The following is a 20,278-nucleotide window of genomic DNA, read 5'->3' on the forward strand; positions in this document are numbered from 1 at the left end:
CAGGTGAAGCTCTCTGGATGTTACTATAGCCCCAGATTGCAATAATCAGCTGTAAGGTGTCTGTAATGAAGCTTTATTGATCATCCTTAAATTACAGCAAAAATTGAAACTCCAATTGTCACTGGGGCAAAAAAAATTTTTTGTCTGGATCTACAATTATAAAATATACAGTTTCGACTTACATACAAATTCAACTTTCGAACAAACCTACAGACCCTATCTTGTATGTAACCCAGGGACTGCCTGTACACAGGTCTAGCGGATACACATAGCTCCTCTTCTAAGCAGGTGACCCCACGTCCATCTGGTGGCCCTTAAAAATGTTTAATGTATAACAAAAACATAAAACCCACACGTTGATAAAGACTATTAAATATTTATTTACAGAGGAAACCATTTTAAACTTTGATATAAAAATAATTTAAAATTGCGTGTAACAAATCAGAAATCATAAATTAGTATATGGTGAATGTCCGTTGCATCAGTCGCTGCTCCTCTGTATGGTATAACAAGGTGTTTGCTGGTACTCATAGTAATCCAAAATAACATAAAATTTGTTAGTTTCACAAATTCACTCTGGGTCTTCATACCTGCAAAACAACACAAAAGCAGAAAAGAATTGATACAAGGGAATATCGCAAATATTGTACATTAAAAGGGTTTTCCCATTCTGAATTATATGAGTACTTTACAAAATTTTATTTCACATTTCCTGGCTCCCTGCCAGCAGCGTGTGGCGAGTCCCTTGGGGGATTTGGAGTTGCACCTACCTTGTACAGAAATGGGCTGCAAACGGGGTTAAGTTTGGTCCGCATAGGAGAGGTGAATGTTCCGATATCTATAGGAAGCTGGGGCAGGAATAGGACCTGCTCTATCATGGTGCAGTGAGACAAAGTGGGGCTCATTTACTAAGGGTCCTCGGACCGCATTTCCATCGGGTTTCCCGACTATTTCCGTGTTGTGCCACATTTAACAGGATTTTTTGGCGCACGTGATTGGATTTTGGCGCAATCGCACCGACTTTCATGCGACGCAAATCGGGGGCACGGCTGTCAGACAACCCAACGGGTTCGGGTTTAAAATTCAAATTGTGTCGCAAGATATGCACTTACAAGTACCGGGAAGAGGAAGGTGAACTCCGGGGGACCTCAGCGGGGAAGCGACACATGCAGGACTTCATCTTTGTCGGGATGTCCGGATCGGGGATCGCGACAGGACCGGGTAAGTAAATTTGCCCCAGTGTGCACAACTTAATGGCGCCCGTGAGCTACCTGCTGTTTTTGAGACTCACTCCAGACTGACATTATTGTGTGAATGAGGCCTAAGTCAATGCCCGACCATGGTGCAATTGAGTAGGGCTATGATTTAGGGGGTTCCACAGACAAAGCTTTGATTGAGGCCCCAGAAACACCAAATTCATCACTGACTGTCACTATACAGTGGATGAAGCAGTCTCTTTTCTCATTCACTGTACAGGTCCAAAGTCATCACCTCAGCTGATAGAGGTCAGGTCTGGGTGTCAGGGCCCTATTAATCACATGCTAACGACTTATCTTGGGTACAAGGTCATTGTAATGAAACGAGAACATAATTGTATGTATATTGGTCAACAACAGGTAAATAGATCTCTTTCATGTGTCTGGCAGATTACAGGAGACACCCAAAACTTGTGAGAATTATCACACCTAGACATGCATCAGACCAAAAGGTGAACAAATGGAGACGTCTGGAGACAGAAAATCTTATACAAGACAAAGAACTTGTTATCTTTTTTTATTGCCACAGACTAATACCAAAAGCCGTATGTTTTATAATTTTCCATTTATGCATCTGTATGGGGGCTTGTTTTCTGGACTTCCTAGTGTCAATATTTAATATTCTATTGAATGTACTGGGAAGCCTGAAAAATGTGGCGAAACTGACAAAAAACAAAATTAAGTTGTACCGTTTTGTTGCTGACTTTGGAGAACTTATTGAAAGCAGTAAAAATCAAATTACGCATTACCTTTATTCTTTGGGTCATCACAGATATGTTTATATTTCTAAAGCTGTTATAACAATTTAACAAAACTATATAATATATGTATAGAGAATAGATATGAATTGTTCTGCAGATGGACTTACACAATGATGACGACTAAAATGAGCTCACTCCCACGATCCGCCTGATCTGCTCATAAGTCAACCAGAACACCAGAGACCAGGGAGCCTGCAAAATGCACCAAGCACAAGACCAGGGAACAATGAAATCATAGAAAGGACTCTACCATCCCTGTGTGTATTATCCCTGTACTGTGACATCACTGTGTGTATTATCCCTGTACTGTGACATCACTGTGTGTATGTATAATCCTGTACTGTGACATCATTGTGTGTATTATCCCTGTACTGTGACATCACTGTGTGTATTATCCCTGTACTGTGACATCACTGTGTGTATTATCCCTGTACTGTGACATCACTGTGTGTATTATCCCTGTACTGTGACATCACTGTGTGTATTATCCCTGTACTGTGACATCACTGTGTGTATTATCCCTGTACTGTGACATCACTGTGTGTATTATCCCTGTACTGTGACATCACTGTGTGTATTATCCCTGTACTGTGACATCACTGTGTGTATTATCCCTGTACTGTGACATCACTGTGTGTATTATCCCTGTACTGTGACATCACTGTGTGTATTATCCCTGTACTGTGACATCACTGTGTGTATTATTCCTGTACTGTGACATCACTGTGTGTATTATCTCTGTACTGTGACATCACTGTGTGTATCCCTGTACTGTGACATCACTGTGTGTATTATCTCTGTACTGTGACATCACTGTGTGTATCCCTGTACTGTGACATCACTGTGTGTATTATCTCTGTACTGTGACATCACTGTGTGTATCCCTGTACTGTGACATCACTGTGTGTATTATCTCTGTACTGTGACATCACTGTGTGTATTATCCTGTACTGTGACATTACTGTGTGTATTATCTCTGTACTGTGACATCACTAAACACTATGGCGGTGCACAGCTTTTCCCATAGGAAGCCGCCATAAACAGCAGACTTTGATATTGGGTATTTTTAGTCTCTTCTTATTTTATGTTGTAATAAATCCTGTACACAGACAATACACTGTAATCTAGTTACCATTCTCATCCACGTAGGAATAAACCCTTTATAGAGGGACATGAAGCCCTCGCCACGTACGGCCTGGATGAAGCAATCCGTGGAAGACTTGTACAATATCCCCCTGTAAAATATACGAACACATTATTGGTGAAACCCCTCACTCACATCCAAATATGAGGAGAACGCAAATCTCATATACTGCCTTTAACTGTGATTACTACAGTAATCACTAAAGAGCGGATCAGCTCAATGCAGAGAGCACAGAGCACAGCAGTGTGAGGCCATGTCTCCAGTGCAGCTACACTCCTGGAATATGAATCCAGATTTTAGAGTCTTGATTAAGCAGCTCTGCACCGTCTGTGATTTTACATCCTCGGCTTCCCTTTAAGTGGCAAAGTACAGTTGCAGCCTCCATATCTACAGCAGCACCTTGTAATTTGGACTCTGGAGATTCTGCCTATCATGAAATATATAAAACTTTGCTGTAAAAGTCCAATAAAAAGTTCTCAAGGCTGCTTGTCCTGGCATGAATCCTGGTGGTATCAACACTGAGGGCTGCATCTCTTTCCCTCTTCCTTGGTAGCTGCACAGGAGGTAGATGAGATACGCGGGGATCAGTAACATAGGGGGCACTCACCGCCCGTGCTTGTCTCTGGGCTGGTTCATGATCCGGGTCTTGATAACATCCGCCGGTGTCCCCAAAGTAGCAGCTACCAGTCCTGCGCATATGCTGTGCAAAATAAGAACAAGGCTGTCAGACATTACACCCCTAATTCATATCATACCCGCAACTGTACACATCAAAAGATACCGATTTTATGTTTTCATTTTTTGCTACCCTTACCCCCTTCGACCCCGAAAGAGACAGAGAATTACCTTAAAAAGGACCCTTCCCCCCTTCCCTCTCCCACTTTCTTATGCGAAACCTATAAAAATAAATAAAAAATCTGTTCCAAATGAGCAAAGAAGAGTCATATTTTTCCAGACATGAGTCACTTTTTGAGGCTGCAGGGAGCGTCACCTCAGGCGCTGCAATCTTTGGTTTTGTAGCATCTTGAAACATGGCAGTCATATTACCGTAACCCCTTAATAACTTGGACCTTTTTTCTATTAGAATTTCAATTTTTTCAATCCCACCTTCAAAAATCTAGAACTTTTTTTATTTTTCCGTTTTATAGAGCTGTGCGAGGGCTTGCTTAGCCTGGGTTCACATCTCCCTTTTTGCATTTGTTAGACGCATAGGTCTAAAAATTGACGAAAACAGGTTCATTTTTCTTTAACGTATCCATCGTATGTGTTTTTTTAAAAAAAGGAGAATTTTTGGATCCATATCTGCGCATAAAAATGGTTGTGATGAATTGACGCATACACAGTAACACTTTATCCATAGGTTGTCCATACATTGAATACAAGGTATACGCTTTCCAAAGTGACAAAAACGTAGCAGCACTCGTTTTTTTTTTTTTTTAAAAAAAAAAAAAAAAAGGCACACGGCTATAGGCGCATAGGACAACAAACGTGCTCTGTTTGCGCATCCATCATGTCCATAGGCATGGATGGATACATTGTAGCACACGTCTTGATACATTTTCTTTTTACAGTTAAAAAGATTCCGCAGTATGCAAAAAACGAGATGTGAACCCACCACAAATTGTAGTGACAGTTTTTAATATTCCATGCTGTGTACTCGGAAGCGGCGAAAAATTTTCAAATGTGGTGAAATTGGCAAAAAAAAAAAAAAAAAAACACATTCGCGAAAATTTTCTTTTGGGCTTGGTTTTTACTGCTGTCACTGTGCGCCCCAAACGGCATAAATGACAAACGACACACATACTTTATTATTTGGGTCGGTGCAATCACAGGGATACAAGGTTTTATTGTGTTTTCATAAATTTGGAAAAATATAAAACAATGAAAGCCCTCTGTACGAAAAATAATTTCTTAATTTCGCCATCTTCTGATGCCAAGAACTTTTACATACTACAGTGAATGGACCGGTGTGAGATGTCACTATTTGTAGGACAAGCTGAGGTTTTCATTTCTATCATTTTTGGGTACATTTTTTATGCGTTGGACAAATGGCAAAAAGGTGGCAATTCTATCATTTGGGCGCGATTTTCCATTACAGGGTTCAGGGAATAAACGTTTTTATTTTTTGATAGATTGGAACTTTTGGGGATGCGGCGACACTGAACACGTTAATGGGTTTATTTGTTTATTTTTATATCAGTTCTAGGAAAGGGTGATTTAACCCCTTAAGGACGGAGGGTTTTTCTGCTCATTTCTCGCTCTCCAACTTCAAAAATCCATAACTTTTTCAGTTTTCCGTGTACAGACCTGTGTGAGGGCTTATTTTGTGCGTAACAAATTTTACTTTCCCGTAATGTTATTTTAACATGCCGTGTACTGCGAAGCTGAAAAAAATTCCAAATGTGGAAAAATTTTTAAAAAACCGTTCTTGTGGGCTCAGTTTTTATGACTTTCACTCTTCGCTCCAAATAACACGCCTACTTTATTCTTTGGTTCGGTGCGATCGCGGTGATACCAAATTTATACAGGTTTTATTGTGTTTTAATACATTTTCAAAAATTAAACGAATGTGTACAAAAAAGAAAAAAACATTTTTGCCATCTTCTGACGCTAATAACTTTTTCATACTTTGGCACACGGAGCTGTGTGAGGTGTTTTTTTTTGCAAAATGAGCCGACGTTTTCATTGCTACCATTTTGAGGTCTGTGCGACATTTTGATTATTTTTTATTCCATTTTTTATGTGATGTAAAAAGGTGTAAAAGTCGCATTTCGGACATTTGGGCGCCATTTCCCACCTCGGAGGTCACCGCCGGCCATAAACGTTTTTATATTTTGATAGATCGGGCATTTTGGGACGCGGCGATACCTAATATGTTTGTGATTTTTACTGTTTATTATGTTTTATATCAGTTCTAGGGAAAGGGGGGTGATTTGAATTTTTAATATTTTATTATTTTTTTTTATTTTTTAAACTTTTTTTTTCCCACTATTTCTTAGACCATCTAGGGTACATTAACCCTAGATGGTCAGATCGCTCCTACCATATACTGCAATACTTCTGTATTGCAATATAGAAACAAGAAAAAAGATAGTTCCTGCTCACCTTCTATCGCACATAGTCCCCAGCGCGAAAACATCCAAAGAAACCCCACGGACCGCAGGCACGAACTCCAAAACGAACAAACGATGTCTGCGCTTTCAGGGATATTGCAGATAAAATCAAAATTCTTTATTGTATGCCGTTAAAATCCAGAATAGGCAGATAGCATAGGTGTGAGGGTCCAAGTATAGCGACCTACGCGTTTCGCCCTTAAGCGGGCTTAACCAGACCATGACTAAGCCCGCTTAAGGGCGAAACGCGTAGGTCGCTATACTTGGACCCTCACACCTATGCTATCTGCCTATTCTGGATTTTAACGGCATACAATAAAGAATTTTGATTTTATCTGCAATATCCCTGAAAGCGCAGACATCGTTTGTTCGTTCTGTATTGCAATATATGGCATTTTTGCAGGTCATTCATTACAATGAGCCACTGGCTCATTGTAACGAATCTGCAGAAGCCATGTAGCCTCGTGTCAAAAGAAGACCCGAGGCTACCATGGCAACCGATCGCCGGCGGCGTTGAGAGGGTTAATAGCCGGTTATTAGCGGTGGGGGTTTTCTGCAAAATGCAAAAACCCCCACCTTTGTATGAAGAGGACTCAGCCCGTGAGCCCTCTTCATACATCCCTTATACCTCTGCGCCGTAGAGATACGGTGCAGAGCGTTAAGGGGTTAAACATTTATTTGTTTTGTATTTTTACTTTTTTTACTCTTTTTTTTTTAAGACCCCCAGGGTACTTTAACCTTAGGGAGTCTGATTGCTCCTATCATATACTGCAATAATAATAATAATAATATATATATATTACTAGATTGCAGTTTATGGAAAATTTGCCAAAGATCTGTAAAGGTGTGCTACTGGCACACTGTTACAGATCTGCAGCAATGACAGGTCCTGAAGTCTTCTAAAGTTACTTGCTGTCACGGCAAGTAACGTCACAGAAAGCGACGATCTATATCTATATTTGGTAGAGTCCAAGCAGCTTTGCTGGCTGCAGTGAAGTAGAGTTAACACCCGCGATCATGGCCGTTACTGGTGGGTGTCTTGTGTCATGAGTCATTAATGGAGTCAGCGATAATAATCTAATCTTTCAGATCACATCAGGCTAGTGGTTCTGTGAGCTACAGAATCGGAGATACAGGCAGTTAAAAAGGTGGGAACTGGATTTTTACCTGCAGCTCACATTAATAAGTGCCATCTGAACAATTAGATTCTTCTCTCACACCTTATGACACCAGCAGCATGTTTCTAGGTGCTATAGAACCAAAAAGAAAATCTTGCAGCCTCTAAAAGTGACTCATCTCAGTCAAAGTGACTCTTCTCTGCTCATTGTCACACGATTTTGAAGGAGTTTTTTTTTTTTTTTTTTTTTTTAAATGGATGTGATTTTGCATAAAAGAGGGAATTCTAGAAAGGGAATTTGATCCCCTATCTGAGGGGGCTGCTAGTTTAATTTGGCAAAATCTGGTGAGAGTGGACACCTTCTCTACAAACATGTATCAATTTCAGCTTAAAGGGGTTTTCTAAGTTTTTGATGAGCCAACTATAAGATTCATCATTTATATAAGATCCCGATAAGCTTCCTCTCACTTCCCCACCGCAATCAACACACAGAACGTAGCCAGATGAACAGCTCCATTCTCGATAAAGTGGCCAAGCTGTGTTACTGCAGCTCAGCATGCATTCACTAGCAATTCCCAGATACAACCTACACACATGGCATACATGTAGTAGTAATACACAGCAGTGGAATCAATCAGCAACAACATATCACAAGGTGACCACTAGGGGGCACCTCTGTAAGGTGACCACTAGGGGGCACCTCTGATTTTTCTGAATGGACATCCCCTTTAATTAGCTCATGTCACTGACCCCCCCTTTCCCCCCAAGCAGGGTCATTACCTAGAAATACTATGACATAAACTGTTGTCCTTGAGGTTTGTGTTCCGAAGTAGGAAATGTTTCACAGTGTCGTATGTGGTGAGATCTGAGGAAGACACAAAAAGTCATGAAGAATATAGGGCGGCACGGTGGCTGAGTGAGTAGCGCTTCTGCCTTGCAGCGCTGGGGGGCCTGGATTCGATTCCCACCCAGGTCAACATCTGCAAAGAGTTTGTATGTTCTCTCCATGTTTACATGGGTTTCCTCCGGGTCCTCCGGTTTCCTCCCACACTCCAAAACATACTGGTAGGTTGATTAGATTGTGAGCCCCATGGGGACAGTTTATTATTAATAATAATAATTATTATTATTTATAAGGATCTGAAGCATGTTTTCCTGTTAATAACTGCATCGGCTGTAAAAATTTGGGAAATAGCCCAGAAAACCATAGGGATGGTAAGAGGAATAGGATACACCCAGTACACATGGAGTGTTGGTATCCAAACCTTACCCCATATTCAGTAACAAGACGCTAAATAGTTGTATCCTACATAGTTCTGCCCCATATTGTGCTACCTGTTCCTATGAAATGTGTATAAGATCCACTTACCTCCCATATTCACCAGCGCAGCTCTTTGTACGTTTGGTACCCAACCTGCCCACAAGCCGCGGATTCCACCTTTGGATACAATAGTAACAAACGCGTGATAGACCCCCCGAACTCTGGAAAAGGATATGGGAGATGATTGTAAGAGCAGGTCAGACCTTAAAGGGGTTGGTCACATTACCTTATGTCTCTTGTAATGTGTGTGCTAGTGTAGGGGCGGAATATTTAGTAATTAAACAATATATAACCTCTCCGTGCTGCAGCTTCACAGGCTGTTATACTGTCTCCCTTTCCCGTCTGCTCCCACAACACTTCCCCCTCCTTTTGCTTGCTGCAATCTCACACAGTGGGAGCAGGTGGTGTGACAGCCTGTGCAGCTAAAGCAAGGAGGGGGATCTGGTAACGCCCCCCCACAGAGCCCTTCTGGCTCATTAGCATAATTGTAAAAGTTGATTTTAGAAATAAGGAGGCCATGGATAACAAATATAAGAAGATTACTACAGTCACGGTGCCAAGTGTCCCTGGTTAATCATGATGGAAACCTAAAAGAACCTGCTGGCAAGAAACAATCACAGAATAACGATCAAAGATATATTTTATTTATTTGCATTAAAATGAGTAACTACAACACAAATACATATAAAATAGGGCAAAATGCATTCTGATAAGCAACAATGTCATGTACAAATTCCATACGTTATTACAATAATTTATAGTACATAACGTGAAACCCACAGCAACGGGACATGAAATACATGAAGTGCAATTAAAGGAACACTCCAATCAAAGATCATTGATTGAAAATGCTCCTCCTCAAAATTGAATGTACAAAACATATGCATTTGTGCACTGTTAACAAATATGTTAACAACTATGTTAACAAGGCATTAACAAAGGCACGTGTCAACATAATGTTAAAAACGTGTTAAAGGAAACTGACCGACACCCTTCTTTTAGCTAAAAATTGTTTCCAACTGATTCCCATATATTGAACTTTATAATTTTATCTGGTATCCAGAGATAACTAACTATAGCGAGTTGACCTCGGGCTCAATCCAGCAGCTCCTTCCCGTGCTTTCTCAGCATGCAGCAGTAATGTCATGTGACCAGGGTCACATCATCTCAGGTCCCCAAGCCTTCTAACATTAGCTAATTGTACACCATGCATATATCTGATCACATAAAATCACAGCATGCCTGCATGGACTTCTAGAATGTGACCAACACGTTCAGTTTTTCAGATGCAGTTTTTGATATCCAAACCAGGAATGGAGTAAAAGTAGGAGGAGGAGCAGCACCTTTTAATTATTTCTCTCAATCCATTATCATCCACACCTGCTTTTGGCTACAAAAACTGTTCCTAAAAATCTGAACGTGTGGACGACACCCCTAATCCTCTCCATGCCTTCATGCAGGTTGCAGTGATTTCATGTGATTAGATATATGCATGGTGTACAATTTGCTAATATTAGGTGGCTAAAGGTCCGGAGAGATGTGACCCTGGTGACCCACATGACATGACTGCTGCATGCAGAGAAAATATGGGGAGGAGCTGCTGGATTCAGCCTGAGGAGGCCACACCCCATCGACTCGCTATAGATATCCCTGAATACCAGTTAAAACTATAAAGATGATTTTTTGGGGGATGTGAAGGAAACAAATTTTTAGCTAAAAGAAGGGTGTCCGCTAGTTAACAGGACTCTATGGGAAACTTTTATTAGCTGTATTTGTGAAAAATGTGGTGACAAGTTCCCTTTAACATGTTGTTAGCGCATGCGTTTTGTAATGTTGACAGCAATGTAATTAGGAAAATCTCCTCTCCTCAGCTGTGGTGAAAACTCATGTGATAACGCCACGTTTGGACGCACCCTCAGGCCCTGCACAAGGTATAATTCAATCAATCAGCTGTGACTGGAGGGATCCTTTAAGTGTCAAAATATGTAAAGAGCAGAGAAAAAAAATCTTTAGAAAATTATGTGCTGATGGAGTCAATCAGCTCTTTACATATTGGGGCAGATTTACTTACCCGGTCCAGTCGCGATCCTGCAGCGCGTTGTTCGACGTGGATTCGGGTTCTGCCAGGATTCACTAAGGTCGTGCGCCCGATATCCAGTAGGTGTCGCTGGAGTTCACCTTCTTCTTCTTGGTGCATGTAAGTGCTTGATCTTGCGACACATTTAGTTTTTTAAATTCTGCGTTTTTTCCGAATCCGTCGGGTTGTCCGAAGGCCACGCCCCCGACTTCTGTCGCGTTAAAGCCAGCGCGATTTCGCCAAAATCCCGGGGCAATTCGGTGCAAATCGGAAAAATTCGCCAAACCCAACGAAAGTGCGGCCGTGGAGCCCTTAGTAAATGAGCCCCAATGTGACAATTCACTGCACTTTATGTGCTCCATGTTATAAAGGCAGTACTTAAGGACCCCCGACTTACAGATGACCCCTAGTTACAGACAGACCCCTCTGCCCACTGTGACCTCTGGTGAAGTCTCTGAATGTTCAATGATCAGCTGTAAGGTGTCTGTAATAAAGCTTTATTGATAATCCTCGGTCCCATTACAGCAAAAAATTTAGAAAATCCAATTGTCACTAGGACAAAAAAAAAAAGTTGTCTGAAACTACAATTATAAAATATACAGTTCCGACTTACATACAAGTTCAACTTAAGAACAAACTGATATCTTGTATGTAACCCGGGGACTGTCTGTATAGTATTTTACCCTTCATGTACTTATGTACTATGAATGTTTGTAATAAATTATGAACTTTGTACATGGCTGGTATTTATATCTGTATTTGCTTTGTTCGGATCAGAATGCATTCTTGTGGATTCCTCCCTATTTTTTTCTATGTATTTGTCTGGTTGTTACTCATTGTGAAGCAAATCAATAAAATATATATTTTTATCATGATTTTCTAATAGTTTCTTGGAGATGTGTTTCCTCACCCTGTTCCCAGTATGTTCTTTGCAGGTTTTATAACTTTATAATATGGGGCAGTATTATAGTAGTTATATTCTTGCACATAGGGGGCAGTATTATAGTAGTTATATTCTTGTACATAGGGGGCAGTATTATAGTAGTTATATTCTTGTACATAGGGGGCAGTATTATAGTAGTTATATTCTTGTACATAGGGGGCAGTATTATAGTAGTTATATTCCTGTACATAGGGGGCAGTATTATAGTAGTTATATTCTTGTACACATGGACAGTATTATAGTAGTTATATTCTTGTACATAGGAGGCAGTATTATAGTAGTTATATTCTTGTACATAGGGAGCAGTATTATAGTAGTTATATTCTTGTACATAGGGGGAAGTATTATAGTAGTTATATTTTTGTACATAGGGGGCAGTATTATAGTAGTTATATTTTTGTACATAGGGGGCAGTATTATAGTAGTTATATTTTTGTACATAGGGGGCAGTATTATAGTAGTTATACTCTTGTACATAGGGGTAGTATTAGAGTAGTTATATTCTTGTACATGGGGGCAGTATTATAGTAGTTATATTCTTGTACATAGGGGTAGTATTAGAGTAGTTATATTCTTGTACATAGGGGCAGTATTATAGTAGTTCTATTCTTGTACATAGGAGGCAGTATTATAGTAGTTATATTCTTGTACATAGGGGGCAGTATTATAGTAGTTATATTCTTGTACATAGGGGGCAGTATTATAGTAGTTATATTCTTGTACATAGGGGGCAGTATTATAGTAGTTATATTCTTGTACATAGGGAGCAGTATTATAGTAGTTATATTCTTGTACATAGGGAGCAGTATTATAGTAGTTATATTCCTGTACATAGGGAGCAGTATTATAGTAGTTGTATTATTGTACATAGGGGGCAGTATTGTAGTAGTTATAATACCAGTGGCTTTCTGCACTTACCTGGGAGGTTTGCCTTCGAGCCTCCTCTTTCCCTCCATCTGCATCTGCACTTTAACTAAATCTGTTGGACTAGCGAAAAACTGTCCAATAGCTCCAGCGGCCATTCCCCCTACCACCGCCTTCCTAAAATGCAAACCAATGTAAAATTACAAGATATATTTCAGTGCTGAAACTGAGAAGGCAGTAGCCTTAGATCACTTGTGGTCCTTAATCCCTTCACTGCTCTAGGCCACCAGGGATGCAGACATTATTGCATTTATACAGGAAGGGAACCTCTCTTAGACGTTTAGATACTTTAACATCGGTGGCCCTTTAGCAACTGAACATTGAGCCTAGTCTTTACCACTGTCCATATTGCCAAGTTTTTTATATTTTGCAACTGGCTACTTAAAGGGATATTTCAGGATATACTGTATTGATAGATTACTTTTCCTCAGGATGGGTTATTAATATCAGATCAGTTGGCATCAAGCTGTCAGTTATCCAAGGAACGTGGATGAACATGGATGACCTGTTATTGTTCCTGTTCAATTGAAGTGAAACGGGTTGATCCGCAATACTAAGCACAGCCACTATACTATGTATGGCACTCTTCTCGGTAGATTGGGAAATGTAGCTTCTAAACTCTGTTGTCTCTTCCAAGAGGCGATATTGGGGGAACCAGACGTCGAACTCCTACCAATCTGATACTGATGACCTATCCTAGGGATACGTGATCAATAAATGAATCCTGGAATAACCCTTCATAGCTACGTCACAAACTGAAATTCTGATATCTTATCAGATGCAAAGCAGATACGCACACAGAAGTGTAACCGCAGACTCAGCACTAAATAAGGCCGGTCACTGCCCTCAATGGTGAGCTGCATGCCAGTGGGGACGAAGGGTGGCATGAGCAGAGGTATGAGCGCTGGTCCTAATCTGGAATCAATGGCACCTGATCAGATAACAAAATAATCATAGAAACTGAAAATAAAATTCTGATTTTACTTCAGACTATTTGCACTGACATAAAGGTTAAAACAGAACTACAACACATATAATTTGCTAATACAGAGGTCCAAATTAATCCAAGATTGAATATTCTGAATACCCCCTGCTGCCACTAGAGGGAGCTTACTGTATACCATGTGCTGCAAACTTCTGTGCTCCCCCTAGTGGCGGTGCAGCCTGACAATATTTTTTCTGTTTCAATCCCCTAATAATATTCACACCTGCTCCCATTGTTGCCCACTATAAACATAGATAATTTACTCAATTCAGAAAAAAAAGAAACAACAAAAAAGTCAAAGTATAAGGGGAAGTATTCGGCCACCTACCACAAAGGAAACGTTTCCTGTCCCCCTTTTCCAAGTGGCGAGTCACGAAGCTGCTCATAAGCCACCATGCGGACTCCGGAGTATACTGTGAGGAAAAGTGAGGTCACTACATTGTGAACATCAATGTAATATCGTCAATGAAAATATTGTTTTCTCGCTATTGTATTGTATTTCAAAACGCAATTGAAAAGCCACGCGTGGACCCAACCTCAATCAATGAGGGGAGACTGCGGGACATTTCATCAATGAGGGGAGACTGCTGGACATTTCATCAATGAGCGGAGACTGCTGGACATTTCATCAATGAGGGGAGACTGCTGGACATTTCATCAATGAGGGGAGACTGCTGGACATTTCATCAATGAGGGGAGACTGCTGGACATTTCCTTAGTGAGTGGAGGCTGCTGGATAGTAAAATTAATAAGGGAGGATGCTGCTGGACTTAATATATGGTATACAAGTATGGTGCTCTGTATATATATGTGTGTGTGTGTGTTTAGCATATATGTATATTCTCAAGTGTAATGTGAGGGAAGGAGAGGGCATCCAAAGTTTGCACTGGGGCCCACTGTTGTCTTGTTACACCACTGACCTGGTGGACACACCTGGCCAATCACAGCCATGCCTAGTTGCTTGGGTTGTATAGCTGCCTAATTGGCCCATCTTGGAACATGTCTTGGTTAGGAGGAGCTGCCAAATGGAGGACGTCAAACCTATAGCTCTCATCATTATAGGACATTATAAAGTATTGATATGATATAGGAACCTTTTTTCATGAGGGTGAAAGCATAAACACTGGCATATCCAGGGGCTGCTAGAGATAAGAGTAAGTTACTATCTCACCCCAAGTGCTTTAAACATAAGTACAGCTCAGTAAATTTCTAGCAAAGCAGCTAATCTCCATCCTCTAGAGCCTGCAGAGGGGAAAACTGCTAAAAATACACATCAATGTGCTGACATATATACTAATATATAGAAGTTGATGTGGGTGTTGGTTTGGTAGTTTTTGGCTCTTATATACAGCAGATGTCACACCATGGCCCCGGGTGGCGTCAGACGGACTGCAGGACACCATTTCTAGGACTTCTAATACCCACAGATACACATATATTACCGATGTGACGATAGACGGCTGGTGTCGCCCCCTGCCATAGCTTCAGTATGCCTTCCTCCTGCACTATGCCAATGGCGGTGCGCACCATCCCTCTGTAGGGCACCGCTGATCCTCCTTCTCCAAACCGTTTCAGCGCTGCCTCTCCTTGTATCTGCAGTCGGGTTTTGGTGAGGTCCAAGGGAAACGTCACTGTCAAAAGGGACAATATTACTGTAGTGGACATATTCTGCAGATCAATGTACTGAAAGCAGAAACAGCGCCACATGCAGGCAATATCTTGTATTGCAGCGCAGCCTACTTAATACCACACACAGTGTTGTTTGCTTAAAGGGGTTTCCCACAAAGAAATGTTAGGCCCTGGGATAGGGCCTAACTTGCTGATCAGTGGGTGTCTCAGTGCTGAGACCCATGCAGATCGCGAAAATGAGTCTGTTGGACCCCTCATCGCGTTGTCAGATTAATTATCTTATTATCCCATTATTTTGGGGTCCGACATATTCTGTAGTTGTTTTTATGGGGTTTTGTTTATTTTCCAGGATTGGGACCTCTCCCAGTGCACTTGGGGCGTGTACTTAACCTGCCGTGCTCCCAGCTCTGTGTATTGATGTCCATCACAGCCCCTCCCCTCTGGAGCTGTTACAGGCTTCAGTTTTACAGAAGTCACTCAGAGCAGAGGGGAGGATCAATAGCATAATGTGGGGGTGTGCAATTGTATTGGGGTCCAGGAGCATTAGGAGACCCAGTAGGTGTCTCCTCTCCATACGAAGATACCAGTTCTATGACAATACATTATAATCAGGGTCTGATATTGCATTAGCACCCAGCAGCGGTGGCAGGAGCTATGTTGGCGCTCAATACAGAGTGCTAAGACCACAGCAGTGTGTGGTCCCGCCCCCTGTGCACTTGAAGAAGATAAAATTCTGGAATAAAAATCCACTTCTTGTAAACAGGCAATAAGCAATCAACTTTACACAACCCCTTTAACCATTTCATGCGTCACTTCAACGACAGCAAGCAGAGATCTTCTAAAGGATTGAAGCAGAACAAATTACAAAGTTGAAAAAAAGTTTCAAAACATTATATATATATTATATATATATAGGATACGTAGGAGGTGTATCGGTGATCACGGCGACAAGATGGCGGCTACGGAAATCGCTTCTGCTGCTAAAAACGAAAGTCATGTGACAAACTTGACAGAAGTGGCAAAAGTGAACACAGAAATGATGTAATATCTAAAAACTTTGCAAAAAAAGTTATAATAAGCTGCAGTAGAACTACAAATATCAGCATGCGCCATGCTGGGGGTTGTAGTCCTAAATACTAGATCAGTGACCCGCTGACACACAAGGACACACGCTGGGTATATACCTAGCTCGGCCACACTGGCGGCACAAGCAGACAGGACAAACTTGCTGAGCCGGGGCCATGTGTCCGGCAGTGCCCGGTGCTCCGGTGCCATCCCCCGGGTGCAAATACCCTAAATAACCAGCCCCCAGTGGAGGGACATAGGGCAGTGACGTCACGCGCAGTGAATGTCGGGAAGTGTAGTTTGGACTTGCTCCTCCGCGCATTGAAACTATACGAGGGTCAGAGTCTCATACACACCTCCGCATGTGATTGGCTGCGTAGATTATGAGCGGACTCTGATTGGCTGTGGCGCAGCTCTCCTGTCACTTGGCCGCGCCCACAGCCTGACGTCACTAGGTGTCAGGGGATGGGACAGGTGCCAGGCAGGTGTCAGTCAGTCAGCTGGAGGATGCTGCAGGGGATGGAAGGGCTGCTGCTGGGTGTCCTCCTGGCCCTGCTGGCTGCACTCATCACTAGGAGGACCCTCACCAGGCGCAGCCTCCCTGCACCTCCCTGTATCAGTGGATGGATACCATGGCTGGGGGCAGCGCTGGAGATGGGCAAAGCCCCCCTGGAGTTCGTAGAACAAGCCAGGCAGAAGGTAAAGGGGGCTCTATGTGCCATGTGTGTTGTGGAACTAGAACTCCCAGAGTGTCATCCTGACTAGACCCTGTGTGTGCATGCTGGGAGATGTAGTTCTGTCTAGACAAGTGTGAAACAATGCACTGGATGTACAGAACTACAACTCCCAGAGTGCCATCCTGACCAGACCCTGTGTGGGCATGCTGGGAGATGTAGTTCTGTACAGACAAGAGTGTGACCGATGCACGGGATATACAGAACTACACCTCCCAGAGTGCCATCCTGACCTGACCCTGTGAGGACATCCTGGGAGATGTAGTTCTGTACAGACAAGAGTGAGACCGATGCACTGGATGTATAGAACTACAACTCCCAGAGTGCCATCCTGACCAGACCCTGTGTGGGCATGCTGGGAGATGTAGTTCTGTCTAGACAAGTGTGAAACAATGCACTGGATGTACAGAACTACAACTCCCAGAGTGCCATCCTGACCAGACCCTGTGAGGGCATGCTGGGAGATGTAGTTCTGTCCAGACAAGAGTGTGACCAATGCACTGGATGTACAGAACTACAACTCCCAGGGTGCCATCCTGACCTGACCCTGTGTGGGCATGCTGGGAGATGTAGTTCTGTACAGACAGGTGTGAGACAATGCACTGGATATACAGAACTACAACCAACACCAGAGTCATTTTGGAAATACTGTATAACTAGTGCATTGCACTTGTACTTTCATGTAAAGGAATACAATTCCCAGCATGCCCAGTTTGGCTACAGCTGGAGATATACTAAGACTGTACAGATCTTATGACATCGTATTGTGGTCTAATCTGGATTTACCTAAAATCGGCGCCTTATCGAGAAAGGCACGTGCACCTCATACTGTAATAATCTTATAATAGCGCCGCCATATTCCATGGCGCTTTACAAGTCATAGGGGATGTATACAAATATAATGCTACATTACAGAGTACAAACAGTCATATGGAACAATGGGAGGAAGGGCCCTGATCACAAGAGCTTACAGTCTATGAGGATGAGGGGGTGACACAAGAGTTTACAGTCTATGAGGATGAGGGGGTGACACGAGAGCTTACAGTCTATGAGGATGAGGGGGTGACACAAGAGCTTACAGTCTATGAGGATGAGGGGGTGACACAAAAGCTTACAGTCTATGAGGATGAGGGGGTGACACAAGAGCTTACAATCTATGAGGATGAGGGGGTGACACAAGAGCTTACAGTCTATGAGGATGAGGGGGTGACACAAGAGCTTACAGTCTATGAGGATGAGGGGGTGACACGAGCTTACAGTCTATGAGGATGAGGGGGTGACACAAGAGGTATAAGAGCTTGTATAATGGTCCAGCCATTCTTTATAAGCAAAGAAAATAATTTAATAAATAAAAATTCTGCTGCATTAACCAGCCATTAAGTGCCTGCAGAGAAGCCTGGAGCTTGGTTTCTGGTGTTTGCCAGAGAACATAGGATGGATTACATAGAAAGTTTACATTTCATGCAGTTAGCGAGTGTGATAGATCTGCCTAAAGAGATTTAAGAGCACGTTTGAAGCTTTGGAGTTTAGGTATTAGTCTGATAGTCCAGAATAGGGCATTCCAGAGAATTGGTGCAGCTCTGGAGAAGTCCTGGAAATGTGAGTGAGAGGTTCAGATTAAAGAAGAGAATAATATAAGATCACTGGCAGATCGAAGAGCACAGGTTGGGCGGCAGCATTATACAGAGCTTTGTGGATGAGGGTTATTAGTTTAAATTATATTTGGAAGGAGACAGGCAATCAGTGCAGTGACTGGCACAAACTGGAGGCATCCGTGTAGAATTTGGTATGAAAGAAGAGCCTGGCTGCTGCATTAAGAATAGATTGTAGAGAAGAGAGTTTAGTGAGTGGAAGACCAAATAGTAGGGAGCTACAGTAGTCTATGCGATCGTAAATCGTAGATGACATTTAGTGTTTTAGAGGTTTCACATGCAAGAAATTTGTATTAAGTAAGCTGTTTTTAATTATAAATAATTAAAATTATCTTTATATTGGTTTATGCCCCATTTTTCTGACAGAGATCTACATGCACAGCATTGATATAGCTACAACATAAAACGGACTACCTGTGCTCACCACTAGAGGGAGCTCCTCTGACTACCTTCACTTCCCACTAGAGGGAGCTCCTCTGTCTACCTGTGCTCACCACTAGAGGGAGCTCCTCTGACTACCTTCACTTCCCACTAGAGGGAGCTCCTCTGACTACCTTCACTTCCCACTAGAGGGAGCTCCTCTGACTACCTTCACTTCCCACTAGAGGGAGCTCCTCTGGCTGCCTGCGCTCACCACTAGAGGGAGCTCCTCTGTCTACCTGTGCTCACCACTAGAGGGAGCTCCTCTGACTACCTTAACTTCCCACTAGAGGGAGCTCCTCTGACTACCTTCACTTCCCACTAGAGGGAGCTCCTCTGACTACCTTCACTTCCCACTAGAGGGAGCTCCTCTGACTGCCTGTTCTCACCACTAGAAGGAGTTCCTCTGACTGCCTGCACTCACCACTAGAGGGAGCTCCTCTGTCTACCTGTGCTCACCACTAGAGGGAGCTCCTCTGACTGCCTGCACTCACCACTAGAGGGAGGTTCTCTGACCGCCTGTGCTCACCACTAGAGGGAGCTCCTCTGACTACCTTTGCTCACCACTAGAGGGAGGTTCTCTGACCGCCTGTGCTCACCACTAGAGGGAGCTCCTCTGACTGCCTGCACTCACCACTAGAAGGAGTTCCTCTGACTACCTGTGCTCACCACTAGAGGGAGCTCCACTGACTACCTGTGCTCACCACAAGAGGGAGCTCCTCTAACGCACAATGAGGCAAATTTACTTACCCGGTCCATTCGCGATCCAGCGGCGCGTTATCTGCGCTGGATTCGGGTCCGGCCGGGATTATTAAGGCAGTTCCTCCGACGTCCACCAGGTGGTGCTGCTGCGCTGAAGTTCCCTGGAACACACTGAAATACACCGAGCCGGGCTGAGTGAAGGTAAGTGCAAGCTCCGCGACAGATTTTTTTTTTTAAATGCGGCGGTTTTTCCGAATCCGTCGGGTTTTTGTTCGGCCACGCCCCCCCCCGATTTCCGTTGCGTGCATGCCGGCGCTAATGCGCCACAATCCGATCGCGTGCGCCAAAATCCCGGGGCAATACAGGGAAAATCGGCGCAAATCGGAAATATTCGGGTAACACGTCGGGAAAACGTGAATCGGGCCCTTAGTAAAT

The 20,278-nt window shown here is 42.8% G+C and overlaps 2 protein-coding genes across 2 annotated transcripts in view; one reads left to right on the plus strand and one right to left on the minus strand.

The window, feature by feature from the left end:
• Nucleotides 1-356: 356 nt before the first annotated feature.
• SLC25A27 (solute carrier family 25 member 27) lies at nt 357-16,666 on the minus strand. Its single transcript, XM_072143716.1, has 10 exons — nt 16,455-16,666; nt 15,084-15,272; nt 13,970-14,054; nt 12,651-12,773; nt 8,761-8,873; nt 8,172-8,256; nt 3,769-3,861; nt 3,150-3,252; nt 2,125-2,209; nt 357-590 (listed from the first exon to the last, which is right to left on the minus strand). The coding sequence occupies exons 1-9, from the start codon at nt 16,543-16,545 to the stop codon at nt 2,138-2,140; spliced, it is 954 nt and encodes a 317-aa protein (XP_071999817.1). The 5' UTR covers nt 16,546-16,666; the 3' UTR covers nt 357-590; nt 2,125-2,137.
• A 125-nt stretch (nt 16,667-16,791) lies between these two features.
• Nucleotides 16,792-20,278, plus strand: part of CYP39A1 (cytochrome P450 family 39 subfamily A member 1) — a 57,336-nt gene continuing 53,849 nt past the window's right edge. Inside the window, exon 1 of the mRNA XM_072143715.1 lies at nt 16,792-17,034. Within this exon, the coding sequence (XP_071999816.1) occupies nt 16,801-17,034 (234 nt within the window). The 5' untranslated portion in view covers nt 16,792-16,800. The remainder of the gene's footprint in view (nt 17,035-20,278) is intronic.

Source organism: Engystomops pustulosus, chromosome 3, assembly GCF_040894005.1.
Source record: "Engystomops pustulosus chromosome 3, aEngPut4.maternal, whole genome shotgun sequence".
In the NCBI taxonomy this organism is placed as follows: domain Eukaryota; kingdom Metazoa; phylum Chordata; class Amphibia; order Anura; family Leptodactylidae; genus Engystomops; species Engystomops pustulosus.